The sequence below is a fragment of the Lissotriton helveticus genome, chromosome 12 (genome assembly GCF_964261635.1).
Source record: "Lissotriton helveticus chromosome 12, aLisHel1.1, whole genome shotgun sequence".
In the NCBI taxonomy this organism is placed as follows: domain Eukaryota; kingdom Metazoa; phylum Chordata; class Amphibia; order Caudata; family Salamandridae; genus Lissotriton; species Lissotriton helveticus.
Window position 1 is genome coordinate 246421137 of NC_136073.1, and position 15625 is coordinate 246436761.

At 45.4% G+C, this 15625-nt stretch overlaps 2 protein-coding genes across 2 annotated transcripts in view; one reads left to right on the forward strand and one right to left on the reverse strand.

The window, feature by feature from the left end:
• Positions 1–15625, reverse strand: part of VPS9D1 (VPS9 domain containing 1) — a 287723-nt gene that overhangs the window by 179392 nt on the left and 92706 nt on the right. The window lies entirely within an intron of this gene.
• On the forward strand, positions 228–3443 carry IPO11 (importin 11). The gene has a single exon (XM_078671304.1). It carries the CDS (start codon positions 354–356, stop codon positions 3276–3278), a length of 2925 nt encoding a protein of 974 aa, XP_078527430.1. The 5' UTR covers positions 228–353; the 3' UTR covers positions 3279–3443.

A 15625-nucleotide genomic window follows, 5' to 3' on the forward strand; every position in this document is an offset into this window, starting at 1 on the left:
GTGTCGAAGGTGAAAGCAAGGGAGAAGAGAGCAGGATTAGCAAATCGCAGCTGTGGGTTTTACTTTCTTACACCTTATCGATATTATCGATATTTTACGAGTGGCCAACACTGCCTCCGCTCCAAAGCTAAAACGTACTCCGCAGCGGTCTAGTGTTTCTGCTAGCAACAGTGACGTTATTCCGGAGCGCGAAAGAACAAACTACACTAAGGGGCTAACGTCACGTCCTACGCGACGCGAGCCGCAACAAACCCATGCCCGATCGCCGGAAGTGCCTCGCGACCAGTTAACAGACGGCGGGCGCGCCGTAACGGCCCCTGGGCGGACTCCGTTCCTTGGCAGTCACGACCCCTATGGATCTTCAAGGCGCCTCCGCCGTCCTGGAAGCCCTGACGCGGGCTGCCAGCCAGGACTCGGCGGTGCTGAAGCCGGCAGAGGAGCAGCTGAAGGGCTGGGAGACCCACCCCGGCTTCTACCCGACGCTGCTGGCGCTGTGCGCGGAGCGCGGCTTGCCTCTCAACGTGCGCTGGCTGGCTGCGCTGTACCTCAAGCATGGTGTCGATCGGTACTGGCGCCTCACTGCCCCTAACGCCCTGCCCGAGGACGAGAAAGCAGGGCTTCGAGCCGGCCTTTTGGCTCGCATCCTGGACGAGCCGGCGCCTCAGATCGCTACTCAGATGGCTGTGCTTATCGCTAAGGTAGCGCGTCTGGATTGTCCGAGATACTGGCCCGAGCTTGTGCCTGCTCTGCTAGAGGCCGTGCGAGCCGAGGAGGCGCTACGCCAGCACCGGGCCCTGCTCACCTTCTACCACGTCACCAAGACCCTCGCTTCCAAGCGTCTGATCGCTGACAAGAAGTTATTCCGTGACTTGGCCGGCGGTGTCTACGAGTTTGCCTGCTCCTTGTGGACTCATCACGCGGAGGCCTTCCTTAGGCAGGCCGAACAGGGAGGTGAGGAGGCAGGCAGTGCCATAGACCGGGCCCTGCTGTCCCTGAAGGTGCTTCGCAAACTGACTGTACAGGGTTTCGAGGAGCCGCAATCCTGCCCCGCCGTTATGGGATTCATGGAAGGCCTGCTGCCTCGCATGGAACAGTTACTACAGTGCAGCAGGGCGCTGGGCCCCGACCACCTGTGCCGGGAGCGGTTGCACAAGGTCATTCTGCTGCTGAGCAAAGTGCTGCTGGACTTCTTGGACCAGCACCCTGGCCCCTTCTTGCCGCTCATCCGCCCCTGTCTGGAGTTCACGGTGCGTCTGGTCTTCACCTCCGCTGGGGAGGGTATGGTCTTTGAACGTTTTACCGTGCACTGCATGAACCTAATCAAGATGATTATCAAGCACGACGGCTATCGGTTGTCCAAGGACCCAGAGCAGCACAGTGCGCAGAGCCTGGAAGCGCACAGCATCAAAGAAGCCTTCTTCACCTACCCAACCCTGCTGGAGATCTGCCGTCGCCTCGTCACTCAATACTTTCTCTTAACTACGGAGGAACTGACCATGTGGGAGGAGGACCCTGAGGGCTTCACGGTGGAGGAGACGGGCGGCGATTCTTGGAAGTATAGCCTGAGACCCTGTGCAGAGGTACTCTTCATTGACATTTTCCATGAATACAGTATACTGCTCACCCCCGTATTATTGGACATGGTGCACAGTTTGCCCAGCCCCAGCAGCCTGCAGGATCTTTCCACTATTCTTATTAAAGACACGGTCTATAACGCAGTTGGCTTAGCTGCATATGAACTGTTTGACTCGCTGGATTTCGATCAATGGTTTGAGAAGCAGCTGTTGGCAGAGTTGCAGGTTGACCACCCAAGCTACAAGCCTTTGCGCCGCAGGGTTATATGGCTCATTGGCCAGTGGATCCCTGTCAAGTTCAAGTCGGACTTGAGGCCGGTGCTGTACGACGCCATTCTACGCCTGCTCCAAGATGAGGACCTGGTAGTACGCATTGAGACTGCCACCACTCTCAAGCTGACGGTGGACGACTTTGAATTTAGGACAGACCAGTTTTTGCCCTACTTGGAGCCCATGTTTGGGCTCCTCTTCCAGCTGCTCCAACGGATCACAGAATGTGACACAAAGATGCAGGTCCTGCATGTGCTGTCATGTGTCATTGAACGCGTCAACATGCAGATTAGGCCATACGTAGACTGTTTAGTGCAGTATCTACCCCTGCTCTGGAAACAAAGTGAAGAACACAATATGCTCAAATGTGCCATCTTAACAACACTGATTCATCTGGTTAAAGGCCTGGGCGAAGACAGCAAAAACCTCTACCTCTTTCTGCTCCCGGTAATCCAGCTGAGTACCGATGTTTCCCAGCCACCACACGTTTACTTACTGGAAGATGGCTTGGAGCTATGGTTGGTCACCTTGGAAAACAGCCAGTGTATTACACCGGAGCTGCTTCGCATCTTCCAGAATATGCCAGCATTAATGGACCTGGGTACAGAGAATCTGAAAACCTGCTTCCAGATAATCAATGCTTACATTTTTCTGGCATCACCAGAGTTTCTGCAGACTTATGCAGCCACCCTCTGCCAGTCATTCTGTGCCATACTCAAGGATGTAACCATTGAAGGCCAAGTTCATGTACTGAAAGTAGTGGAAAACATCATAAAGGTGAACCCAACAGTGGGCCCCCAAATGTTTCAGCCCATATTCCCTTCAGTATTTCGTGGTATCATAGATGGAGAGAGATATCCGGTGGTGATGTCCACTTATCTGGGACTCCTTGGTAGAGTCTTACTACAGAACATTGGTTTTTTTTCTTTACTACTTAGCCAAATGGCCCAAGAATTGAATCAAGAGCTTGATCAGCTACTGGGCAACTTGATAGAAATGTGGGTAGATAGAATGGACAATATTACTCAGCCAGAAAGAAGGAAACTTTCTGCTCTGGCGCTGCTTTCACTTCTCCCATCGGCCAACTTAATTATCCAAGATAAATTTTGTGGAATCATCAATGTGTGTGTTGAAAGTCTTCATGATGTCATGACAGAAGATCCAGAAACATTAACATTCAAAGACTGCATGTTTATTTCTCATTATGAAGAGCCTCAAATTACGGAGGATGAGGAACCTCCAACAGAACAGGACAAGAGAAAAAAAATCCTTGCGCTCAAGGATCCAGTGCATGCAGTGTCGTTGCACCAGTTTGCTTATGAAAAGCTAAAGGAACAGCAAGAGCTACTGGGGGAACAGGGGTTCCAGTGTATTATGGAAACAGTGGACACAGAAATAGTCACACAATTGCAACAATTTTTACAAGGTTTTTGACAAAGGACATTTTTTTTTATTTGCCTATTTATAGGATGCAAGAGTCAGTTGGAAAAAAATCTCCGGGAACACCACATGTGTATTAAAGAAATAACCAAAACATACAGGGAACCCGATTGCGAGGAAGGCAAATGCACCATGTCAAATAAAATCCACAAACAGCCACCATGCGAAAATGTTGTATTTTTGGGAATAAGCCTTTCTAAGGGGTGTGATTTGCTAACATTTTGTAAATGAATGTATTTTCGCGAATTTCCTCATATCCCACCCAAGTTATAGTGCCATGTAGCAGACTTTAGATAAGTTGGGCAACTGAAATTATGCAGCCGGGGAGGATAAATGATGCTATAAAAAGGCAAATTATGAGGTGTAATGCAACACATTTTGTGATAGTATCACTTCCCTTTGTACTTTTTATACATGGTAACACCGTCTGCAAAGATTTCACCTCCTTATTACTAGCTTAAGAAAACAGTTACAGCAATAAGGAAAACGTTGATCAGTCAACCTTTGCAAAGTGCCTTTCACAGCGCAGGAATACACTGCCACATTTCTAGTAACTTTTGATCAGTTTTAGCTAGAAACTAAATATTTTTGTTAAACTATGCGGATTATGCAGCAGATGATGGTTTGTGGCAAATGCATAATTATGCAGAAAATGTTGCTTCTGCAGAATCTCACATTTCCAGTAACCGTGATAAGTGTCTTAACAGTGGTAGAGTGAGTGTCCAGGACATACCAAAGCGCCATCAAACCCTGGGTCAATGCCTCATACCATTTAAGCAAAGCAATCTGCGCTTTTATGAGCTGGAGTTAAATCATGTGCTGTTATTAAATTGCTTGTTTTTTTTGTAAACCAAATTTTTACATGTACAGGTTCATCCATTGCTCCTAATTAGACTTTCTTAATCACAAAATTTCAGCTATTCGACACCTCCTGTTCAGAAAGTTATTTTTAAAATGTAACTTAATATAAATGGTAGAATACCTTTTTAAAAGAGCCATCAAAAAACCTCTGCTACTGCCACTGCTCAGGTACGTTTTTAAACTACAAAAGTATTTAACCAGCCCAAAAGCATCCCAATGAACCCACTTTTCTAGAGTATTCAGTTTTTCTGCCTTTGTGTCCTCATTGGATATATTCTTTTTCTAGCCTGTTAGAACAATGACAGGGAATCAATTCACAAATTGTATCAAGTCTTTAGTTTAGTCTATCCACCCACTTCAAATTCTAGCTCCGCCCCAAATTGATCAGTTTTGGAAAAAAAATCTAAATTTGAATGCTGTCAAAACCATTAGTCTGCAAAGCATGAACATGTCTCTATATGTAGTTCCACTTCCTTTGCATTTTGCGGTCTTTCAGTGTCCTAACGCTTTACAATTCTACATTGTAGAGCTGTAGGGAAATTTCCCAGAACTGCATTTTGTTAAAGCTCTGGTGGGGTTTACATAGGACGTCATCTCAATTCTATGCAAAATGAAAGCCATTGTTTAAACATCATGGTAAGTTGGAGGAAATAGTGCATGTGGCCCTGTCCATCAAAATGTTTGTAATCTCAGAGTCAGACTGCCTATTGGTGTGTAAGTATTTCCCAGGGAATACAGATTTTTATCAGTTTGAACAGGTTTCCTCTCGCGCTTTTGCCTGCATCTCAATGAGTGGGACAGACTATTACAATTTGTAGCCCTCTTGGAAATACATTTTACTCTGACCTGCTAGTCAGCATGCAGCCTGGTTTCAATGTTCCTAAGAAAGTAACAAGATTTACCATTAATTTTTGAACTATCCAGCCAGACTAGTAGTTTCAGAGTCTTTAAAAACAGTGACACATTGTGTTTCATGTTTAAACCTAGTCTTACTTCATCTGCTAATGTAGCATAAGGCTGTTTATTTCTGGAATGGCTGTCCACTTAGAAAATACCCAGTGCAGGTCTTTCTTTTGCAGCCCCATCTATCACGTTTTTCTAGAAAAAAAACACAAAAAATTCCTACCTATAATGCGTACTCGCACTTTTTAGGAAACAATCTTTTTAGCAACCCTTTGAGGACTCCACCTGTGCAGAAAAGCAACACTTGTGTTTTAGCTAGTTTTATTGCTTCTCTTGTAGATCCACCTGCTTGAAACTGTCTATTAACAAACCCAAAGGCTTTTGTGAGACAAACAAATAATCCTAATAAAATAAGTTGGTTCCTTCATACTACTTTGCCACAGTTATTTAATTTTCATAAGTTGATTTTAGAACAATTCACTTATTCGTTCAAGTGATGTTGCCACCTACCCCATACAAAGCTTGCCTCGCCTCATGAAATACAGTCAACACAGACTAGTGCTCATTGTTCCATTGGTGTTGACTTTTCAGCGTGTCTTCATGCTGTAGTCATGTTGCATTACCATTCTTTACCCTCCCAAAGTTTATCAGTGCTGTGGTTCTAAGCAAACACACCATCCTAAGTACTGGAGGTGTTGCTTTTAATGATACTAATTTGTCAAGCAAGAAGCCACAAGTGGTTGCTTTAGCGCCTTTATTTTTCAGGTAAATGAATTGGTCGTCGTCTCTTCACCTGTCATGGAGAGTTATCCGATTAATTGAAAACACTGAGGTAGATGTTTTCAAATGTCTGTAAACAAAAAAAAAGATCTTGGTCCTGGGTAATGCTTTGTAGAGCCAATTTTGGGAGAGAGCACTGAAGGTTGTCATTAAAGTCCATTTAAAGCCTCTGCTCTTTTAGTCTCCAAAGAGACGAGCCACTAAATTCTGGGTTTCTGTTTGGTGGCTTGTTGCATCATCTGCCATGTTAGATTAGAAAGTTCATTGACCAAATGAACCTTTTAAAATGAGCTGTGTCTATCACATCAGGCTATGATTGATGTCTTGGTGGGTGGCAACTGGAAGGTGTGGTTAGTGAAGGCCAAGTTACACTATGTAATTTCTTCTAAATTGTAAAATTAATCTTAGCAAAAATGTTTGAGATATCCCATGCTATCATCCGTTTCTCTCGATTGATTTCTGGGTATACCAAGTGAGCAAAGAAGTAATGGTCAGACTTTAGCTACAAGTAAAGCATGTATATCAAAATGATAGCATTTCTTGTCATATAATTAGTCATTTTAGCTTTTTTGTTCTTGTCAAAGGATAAACCCATGTCTTTTAATGAAACATCCAGAACTGCAACTGAATAAGGTGGGGAGTGGGTTCGAAGACTAAAACTGGATCTGAGGACTTGTAGAATGACAGTTTGAGTCAGTGTAGAGTTCTTGGGCCAGTGAATTGGCGTCAAGTCAAGTCAGAATTTATATAGCGCACTACATACCCATAGGGTCTCAAGGCGCTTGAGGAGGGGGGGGGGAGGTTTACTTATCGAATATCCATGTTTTAAGTTGTTTTCTGAAGGCTAGGTGGTTTTGAGTAAGGTGGAGGTGGATGGTAAGGGAATTCCAGGTCTTGGCCGCTAAGTAGGAGAAGGATCTTCCTCCCATGGTGGCTTTGTGGATGCGCGGAACAGCGGCGAGGGCTTGGTTGGACGAACGCAGCTGGCGGGTGGGGGTGTAAAAGGAAAGGCGCGTGTTGAGACAATCAGGTCCAAGTTCGTATAGGGCTTTGTGTGCGTGGGTGAGGAGACGGAACGTTATTCTCTTGTTGACGGGGAGCCAGTGAAGGTCTTTCAGGTGAGCGGAAATGTGGTCTGTGCGGGGGATGTCTAGTATGAGTCTGGCTGAAGCATTTTGAATGCGTTGGAGTTTTTTCTGTAGTTTCGCGGTGGAACCGGCGTAAAGGGTGTTTCCGTAGTCCAGACGGCTTGTAACCAGTGCGTGGGTGACCGTTTTTCTTGTTTCGGTGGGGATCCAGTGAAATGTTTTTTTGAGCATGCGTAGGATGTTGAAGCATGAAGATGAGACGGCGTTGACTTGTCTGGTCATCGAGAGTGAGGAGTCCAGGATGATGCCCAGGTTCCGTTCGTGGTCCGTCGGTATGGGGGCTTTTCCTAGGGCCGTTGGCCACCAAGAGTCGTCCCAGGCGGAGGGGGATGAGCCTAAGATGAGGACTTCCGTTTTGTCCGAGTTCAGTTTCAGACGGCTGTGCTTCATCCACTCGGCTACTTCTTTCATCCCTTCGTGTAGGTTGGTTTTGGCGGTGGTTGGGTCTTTGGTGAGTGAGAGGATCAGCTGAGTGTCATCAGCGTAGGAGATGATGTTGAGGTTGTGTTGACGTGCGATGGTTGCGAGGGGGCTCATGTAGACGTTGAAGAGGGTGGGGCTGAGTGATGATCCTTGCGGGACGCCGCAGATGACTTTGGTGGCCTCTGACTTAAAAGGGGGGAGGCGGACTAGTTCTTACAGCGAGGAACGAAATGATCCAGTCCAATGCTTTTCCTTGAATTCCGATGTTTCTGAGGCGTCGTATCAGGGTGCTATGGCAGACTGTGTCGAAGGCTGCGGAGAGGTCAAGCAGGATAAGGGCGACTGTGTCTCCATTGTCCAGTAGTGTTCGGATGTCGTCTGTTGCTGCGATGAGGGCGGTCTCGGTGCTGTGTTTGGCTCGGAAGCCAGACTGTGAGGAGTCGAGTGATTTGTTAGTTTCGAGGAAGGTGGTGAGCTGATTGGTAATGGCTTTCTCAATGACTTTGGCAGGGAATGGGAGGAGCGAGATGGGGCGGTAGTTTTTGAGTTTGGTGGGGTCAGCTGTGGGTTTCTTCAGAAGGGCGCGGAGTTCGGCGTGTTTCCAGCTATCTGGGAATGTGGTGGAGTTAAGTGAGAAGTTGATGACATCTCGGAGATGGGGTGCGATAATGGAGTCTGCTTTGTTGAAGATGTGATGGGGACATGGGTCAGTAGGGGATCCTGAGTGGATGGAGTTCATCAGGCGAATGGTCTCTTCTGTGGTGATTGGGTTCCATTTGAGAAGGATATTCGGAGGATGTAACGGTTCGGAGGTGAGTGGGGTGGATTGGTTTACAGGTGTGTTGTCAAAGCTGTTATGGATGTCGGCGATTTTGTCATGAAAGAATGAGGCAAGGGAGTCGCAGAGGACTTGAGAGGGGGTGATGTCGTTAGAGCTGGCGGTGGGGTTGGTGAATTCTTTGATGATGTTGAAAAGTTCTTTGCTGTTGTGGGCGTTGTTATCTAGTCGGTCTTTGAGCGCTGATTTCTTGGCTGACCGGATTAGTTGGTGGTGTTTGCGGGTGGCGTTTTTGAAGGCGGCTTGGGTGATAGTGTTTGGGTCTGTTTTCCAAGTTTTCTCAAGGGAGCGGCAGAGCTTCTTGGATTTCTTAAGGTTATCGTTGAACCAGGGGGCGTTCTTGCTACCTTGCTTGGAGCCTGGAAGCAGAGTATCCCCAGCTGTGGTGACTTCATGACATTGCCAAGCCTTGCTTTTCATTTAGGCAATTACAACAAAGGATTGAGACTTTCTTGTTGTACTAAGAGGTTGAGCCAGTCTCACTGAACACGGACCAGAAGAACAAATCTTCACTTGCTCGGGTGACTTGCCCAGGAAGAAAATCCATGTTTCTCCTTTGGGCATCTGTTGTGGGGCCCCAGATTTATGAGATAGGCCTATATCCTAACTTCTCCTATAAAGGTGGCAATCTTTTCATAATTTTTTTTATCAGTTTAATAAAATTACAGGTCTAGAGACAAGAAGTCACTCAGTATGCACATAAAAAAAGGCTAAATATTGCATCTATCATAGACATGACAGTATTCACAGGCAGCATTCTATGAAGTGATAAGGTTGACTGATTGAATATAAACCTTCCTGCATAACTCAAACTTTCATTGAAGACAGTCCCATCCTCCCCTCTATTCCCCCAAAGGTCCCCTCTGGATAATTATTCAAACAATGTTAACCCCTGTTCCCCAAAAAACCTATAGAACTTCCATAACATTTCTGTGATTCAACATTGGGTACAGATTCTTGGGTCCCTGCAAATCTCGCCATATACTGCAATTTATACATTGCTGGCCTACATATCTGAGTGTTTAACATAATTGGTCCCTAAGTAACCCCATGTCCATCTAGAGGGCATCCCTATGTGTTTCTTTCAGATCCCTATAATTGGGTGATGTATCTTTCGAGGTCTCTCTCTTTGCAATCAGGTTGTATAGAAGGTTGAATTAATTGTTTCGAAAAAAGTAAATTTGATTTTATATATATATATATTTGCTGGAAAATACAAAAGGTTAAAGGTACGTTGTAATGAGGTGGAAATGTCAGCCATACTAACAAAACCAATTAATTTCACAGCAATAGTTCTCTCCAGTGACTATAACAGGTAACTTTAACCACATGCGCGCGGCGGGTTTTCCTGCTGCGCGCTGAAGTTTTCAAAACCCCGCGGTTCATGACTAGCTCAGCTCGTCATGAGCGCACGGCAAGTAAACCTCATGACGAGCTGAGCTTATCAGCGCAGAAGGGGTTAAGCAACAAAAAAATCAAGCTCTCGCCAAGCATAGTTTATGAATTATGTAATTTCTGATGTAATTAGGGATGTTATCAATGTATTCATTGAAAATGTTATGAGATCTATGTGAGGGGCCGAGTCTTAAGATGGCGACTGCAACTTCTCTTTCAGGTTGCGGCCAGCTAATACCATCACCCAGAGGTGGTACAAGTATGGCGTCGAATGAACATACATTTTGAGCCCTAATTTGTCAAAAACTACTGAATGGATTTACAGCAAATCAAGGAAAGCACTCTTTCTGGATCAATATCTAGCTTTCTGCCAAGTTTTGTGTTATTCTGTTCACATGTTTTTTTTGTGGTATCGCAGTTCCGTTTTCCTATGGAAAATTGCATGAGGAAAGCTGGTTTTGGGCTTTCCCCTTGTACTCTGTCCCCACTTGACATATCACCCCCAAAACAAAGAAGCTGAGGTGAATGAGTGAGTTTTTTGGGGAAAGTTTCATGAGTTTATTACTTTATGCTATATACATTCACACATAGCTTTGAAATGGTGTGCCACACAAACAATCTGTACATGAGGACCTGCAAGTTCATTGTCATCTGTTGCACTGTCGAGGCAGCAGATGGTTTGCCAATGTGAGGAATGCTACTTCAATTCTATATTTAAAAAGAATCTTTGGGGAAATATCTACGGGTCCCCAAATATTAAAATGTGGTCTTTAAATGTTACAAATTAATGTAATCGAGGTCAAGTTGAAGGCAAAACACTAGAAATGTTGCAGTAAGTGTCCTACTATTTTTGGAATGCACAATCTGCCCTCTCCAAAACACATTTGGTGTAAGAAAATGTAGAAGTGCTGATATAAACAAGCTTGCGTCTCTCTTCAGACTTCTTCCTCTAATATATATGATTTTAATGCCATTATTCAAAGTTGGAAAAATCCTAATAAAACTCATCAATCTAAACACACACAGGGCTGATACATTCTAAAGTGCTATGTCATAAAGTGCCCGTGCTCCCTTAAAAACCAATTATTATGGGGAAAAGTACATTCCTCCCAAAATGCTACAAGCATGGAGACTGTACATCATTTCGAATTCCCGATGATTGCATATCCTAAAGTGCCAGTGCTCCCTTAAAGTTCCAATGCTATAAATGAATAAACATAAAACCAACCCTACTCCTTCCAGCCCAATTTCCTCCATGTTCTATAATATTGTTAACAGTGATTAACTCTAGCAGTTAAAAAAAACTTCCTGCTTGTCAACATTCCACATTTTTTTTTTCTTCTCGTTCTGCTAACGGGCCGTGGGGGATTTCCGGTAAAAGTGATCAGAGTGGGTCACCGCCATTGCAATAAATAAATAAACCCCACCCCAAATGCCCAAAATTGTCATCTCTAGAAAGGGTTGATATCCATTCAATTATTCTACCTATTGCATGAAACGTACCCCTCCAAAATGTCTCCACAGGTCCAAAACATGCAAGCAATACTCTATCTGATTGCATTTCGAGCAGTTCCTAGAAATACCAGTAAACATATTCACTAATTGTGGAAAATGATACAGTAGCCATTAATTGAAGAAAGCCATTTGATGGAAATTGCCCCCTCTGAGAGACAAGTAAATAGGATCGAAGTATCTTTCCCAATGTATCTCATTTAATTTTATCCCCGTATGGTTTCCCCATTTTTATCTTGTCAGCTGTCATCCGATCCCTGATGCAATTCCTTGTACCAGTAACTCAAAGTAAGATTAACTTTATCATCCTGTTGCAGCTGTCTAACCCTATTTCTAGAGAATCAATATCTTCCCCGGACAATTTTCTAAGAATGGCCCATATTTGGGTATACATAAAAAATGAAAATGCATATGAACTGTCTTTCCCAAAAAAGGGCCTGTAGAGATTTCAGCCTATTCCCTTAAAATCCCCTCCCTCCCTAATGAATACATCTGGTCATTATCCTATTGTTTCTCCTGTCCAAGCAGGAAAAAGGGTTTTACAATAACGCAATGGAGTTTCTGCGTTAACATCGGGGATTCCCTATTTAATAAACACTTTATTTTTCCACACGCTGATAAGTATTAAGAACTTATACCTAACATTTTGGGGCAATTTGTGACACTCCACCTAAGGCCAGAAACCCCAAATTCTTCAACATAAGTAGAAGAATAGAATTATCAAAACTAGAGGAGGGCATTAAGAAGCGGCATCATTGTTGGATGGTTGATGCCATATACTATTGCTGGAAATCCGGCAGTCCCGCATCTCCCTCCCCCTTAGGCAGCTGTAGCACTTTAACTTCACTAATGGGTGTTTCTGGGTACATATAAAAGATGAGATGGCTTGTTTCAATAAAAAAAAGAAACCTCCAACATACAAAGAATGGATAAAAACAGGAAGAGAAACGGAGGTAAAACATACATTTTAATCAGGACAGACTGCCTGATAATTGATAGGGGCAGGTTGATTAAAAACCTCTCATATCGAGGCATTACATTTATTATTTAAACCTTCCTCCAGTTCCTCTGAATAAACCCCACCCCCCTCCCCCCAATACCTTTGTGGACCTTTTATAATTATCCTTCAGTGATAATGGAAGGACAGCTGGGAGGTGTTAAACAACAAACATTCAGTTTTTGCTTCATTCATTTTATAGCCCCCAATATTCGTGAAGGTATTAATTGCAAGGTCCTTTTAATATTCAGTGTAGTTGGATTTAAAACCAGCATTGGCAAAGCCAAAAGGTCTCGCCTATTCAAGAGCTATTGGTTTTGCCAATATGTTTTAGCTATGCTGTACATCAGAGTGACTGCTGGTGCACATGGCTTAAAGATAGTAGGGTAAAGGAGAGTGGCGTGGAATGTTGTAGAGTGGTGTATAGTTGAGTGGCATGGAGAGGAGTGTGGTGGAGTGGCATGGAGGAGTGTACAGAATTATGGAGCGCTGTGGAGAGAGCAGAGTGTCAAAGAGTTGAGTTACGTAGAGTGGAGCACAGTGTCCTAGTTGAGTAAAGTGTCAGAGTGTAGTGGAGTGGCGTAGAGCAGAGTTGGGTCGATTTTCAGATTAGAGTGACAGGAGTAGATTCGTGTGTCAAAGAAAAGAATGGAGTAACTGGTATAGAGGGATCTTCGTAGAGTAGTGTAGAATGGCAGAGAGTGGAGTGGCATAGTATCAGTAGAGCAGAGTTTAATGGAGTAGAGCATCATAGAGTGGAGTATTGTGTAGTGTAGGAGAGTGGCCTTGAGTAAAGGGGTGTAAAGTACAGTGGTGTAAATGTATTTCGATTTATATAGCGCACGAATCACCCAGGGGTCTCAAGGCGCTTGCTTAGGGAACCCGTCCTGGTATTCCCCTGTGAGATACCCCGGCAGGGTATTCACAAGGTGAAAGCCAGGCATCCCGCCGCGAGGGGCCGTAGTGGAGATTAAGCAAGCTATTGCCCAGAGTCGCAGAGTGTGACCCCGTGAGTCAAGTAGGCACCGGAGCGAGAATTGTCGAGTCCGTGGAATTTTTGAGCCCGAGACCCGCCGAGGCGGGGAATCAAACCCTGGTCCACGGCTGATCTCAGCTTCCGGGTCTGCCGCCTCTAACCACTGAGCCACGCTTCTTCTGGTGTAGAGTGTATTGGTTTTGAGTAAAGTTGTGAGGAGTAGAGTGTAGTGGCATAGAATGCAGTGTAGATTGGTGCAGAGGAGTGTCCGTGTTGTAGAGTACATGGTGCAGAGTATAACAGAGTGGTGAATAGTGCAGTGGTGTAGAGGGACAGTGTGCAGTGGCATAGAGTAGAATGCTGTAGAGTATAGCTGTGTGAAGTGCAGTGGTGCAAAGTAGTTGGCTTAGGTGCAACAACATAGGGTTTTGAATAAAGTGGTGTAGAGTGTATTGGAGTAGAGTGCAGTTTTATGGCATAGAGAGCAGTGGTGTAAAGTAGAATGTTCAGAGTAGTGTGGAGTTGTACAGGGCATAGTATAGTGGTGCAAGGTAGAGCGCAGTGGCATAGAGTAGATTGGCTGCCTTGATGGGTACCCTGATTTAGATTACTTTGGCCTGCTGGAGAATTATTGACTGAGCTGTTGTCCCCCCATATAATAACTGACTAGACCTCCTAAACCTGGATGGAAATTGAAACTTATCTAAAACATGGAATAAACCCTCCAGTTTAGCAGATCAAAGGCCTCCAATATAATAACTGACTAGACCTCCTAAACTTGGATGGAAATTGAAACTTCTCTAAAACATGGAATAAACCCTCCAGTTTGGCAGATCAAAGGCCTTGTCGGCATTTAACAAAACATTCGCCACTAGAATAGCATCTTCTGTCACCAATTCTAGCCACTAAAAGGGATTGGGCTACCTCATCAATCTGGTTGACTAAAATCTTAGCATACACCTTGTCATCAGAATTTAAAAAGGGTTATAGGTCTATAAGATTTCAGATCCTCTAGCTCTTTTCCTACCTTAAACAAATTCACCAAAACCCTCTTTCGAAATCAATTCAGTATCTGACAACCGGCGAGTAAAAATTGAAGACATGGGACCGTTTGTTACTTCAAATGTTTTAAAAAAAAAACTCAAAATGAATCGATCCTCCCCAGGGGCTCTACCCTTAAAGCTGTCCTGTTGTCTCTTCCACCTCTCTCTCTGAAATAGGATTTAATAAAAGGGAAGCCACGGGGGCGTGACTTGGACGGCAATGTGGACGGGAGCCTAAGACCTGCACCTCCACCGCCCGAGGCAAATAACGGCGATGGAAACAAGCGAAACGAGCACTGCCTGACCGCAAACGCACAGATGTGGTGTCCGAACTGCCAGGGCACAAGGTGACGACAAAGGAATCAACAAGCGAGCTACACAAGGCGTGAAAAATAAGGATAAAGATACAGAAGAAGAAACAAGGAGGCGATGAACAAGATGGCGGCGCTCTGATAACGGCACCGAGAGAGAAGGAGCGAGGAGTCAGAAGTGCCAACGGGAGACAGAGGTGAGACGAGTACGGGAACCGGAGCAGCGCCGAGCCCCCGGGCACGCGATCGCATCAGGCCCAGGGCTCAAATAAGACCGCTTAGATCCTAACGCAAGTCTGAAAACGGAGCAAGCGAAACCGAAGGCACCTAAGCAGGGGGCAGCCATCTTGAATGAGGGAACGCCCAAACAGGAGACACGGTTCCCGAGAGCGCAGCTGAGGAGAAGTCCCCAAATAAAAGTGAAGGCACGGCAGGGGAAACTGTACCACCCTTCACCGCCAGAGGCGAGAAGTAGACGACAAACAGAAAAAGAGTGAAACCGAAAGCGCAACATAGGGGGCAGCCATCTTGGCAGAGAGAACATACAGCCACGAAGAGCCCCCAAAACAAAGAGAGCGGTCCAGCAGACTCCTGCAGAAGGAGGACAACCCCTGCCAATCTAAATCGAGCCCGGAAGAACACAGGGGCAGGCAAATGACAGAAACGAACAACACGCACGATAGACCCTCACCCACAATATAGCAAGCGGGAGGCAGCTAGGAGAGAAGCAAAACACCCCCAAGACCAAACGAAACCGGAAGCGCAACATAGGGGACATCCAGTGTGGCAGAGAGAACGCACAGCCACGAAGAGCCCCGAAAACAAAGAGTGGGCCGGCACACCGCCAGGGCTACAAACGAAGCCCAGAAAGACCAAAGGGGCAGTCATCAGCGGTGTCAACAAACAGGGCAGCGGAGCCAAGGTGAAGACGGCCAGAGGACCGAGATTGAAGCTCACCACCTAGGGGAGGAAGCCAGAAGGAAAGGGGAGAAGCCAGAAGGAAAGGTTGGGCGCAAAGAAGGGGCCAACACCGCTCTAGCCCACCGAAGAGTATACAACTGAATTGTGACCTACGGGGGCAAGTACGCAGGCGGCTCAAAAGCGATAAATAAAGCGGATACAACGTAAAGGTGCGGGAGCTGGCGGGCGCAAAG

Excerpts from the sequence above, each read along its gene's own strand:
- IPO11 (XM_078671304.1), top strand. The coding sequence starts at position 354 with ATGGATCTTCAAGGCGCCTCCGCCGTCCTGGAAGCCCTGACGCGGGCT.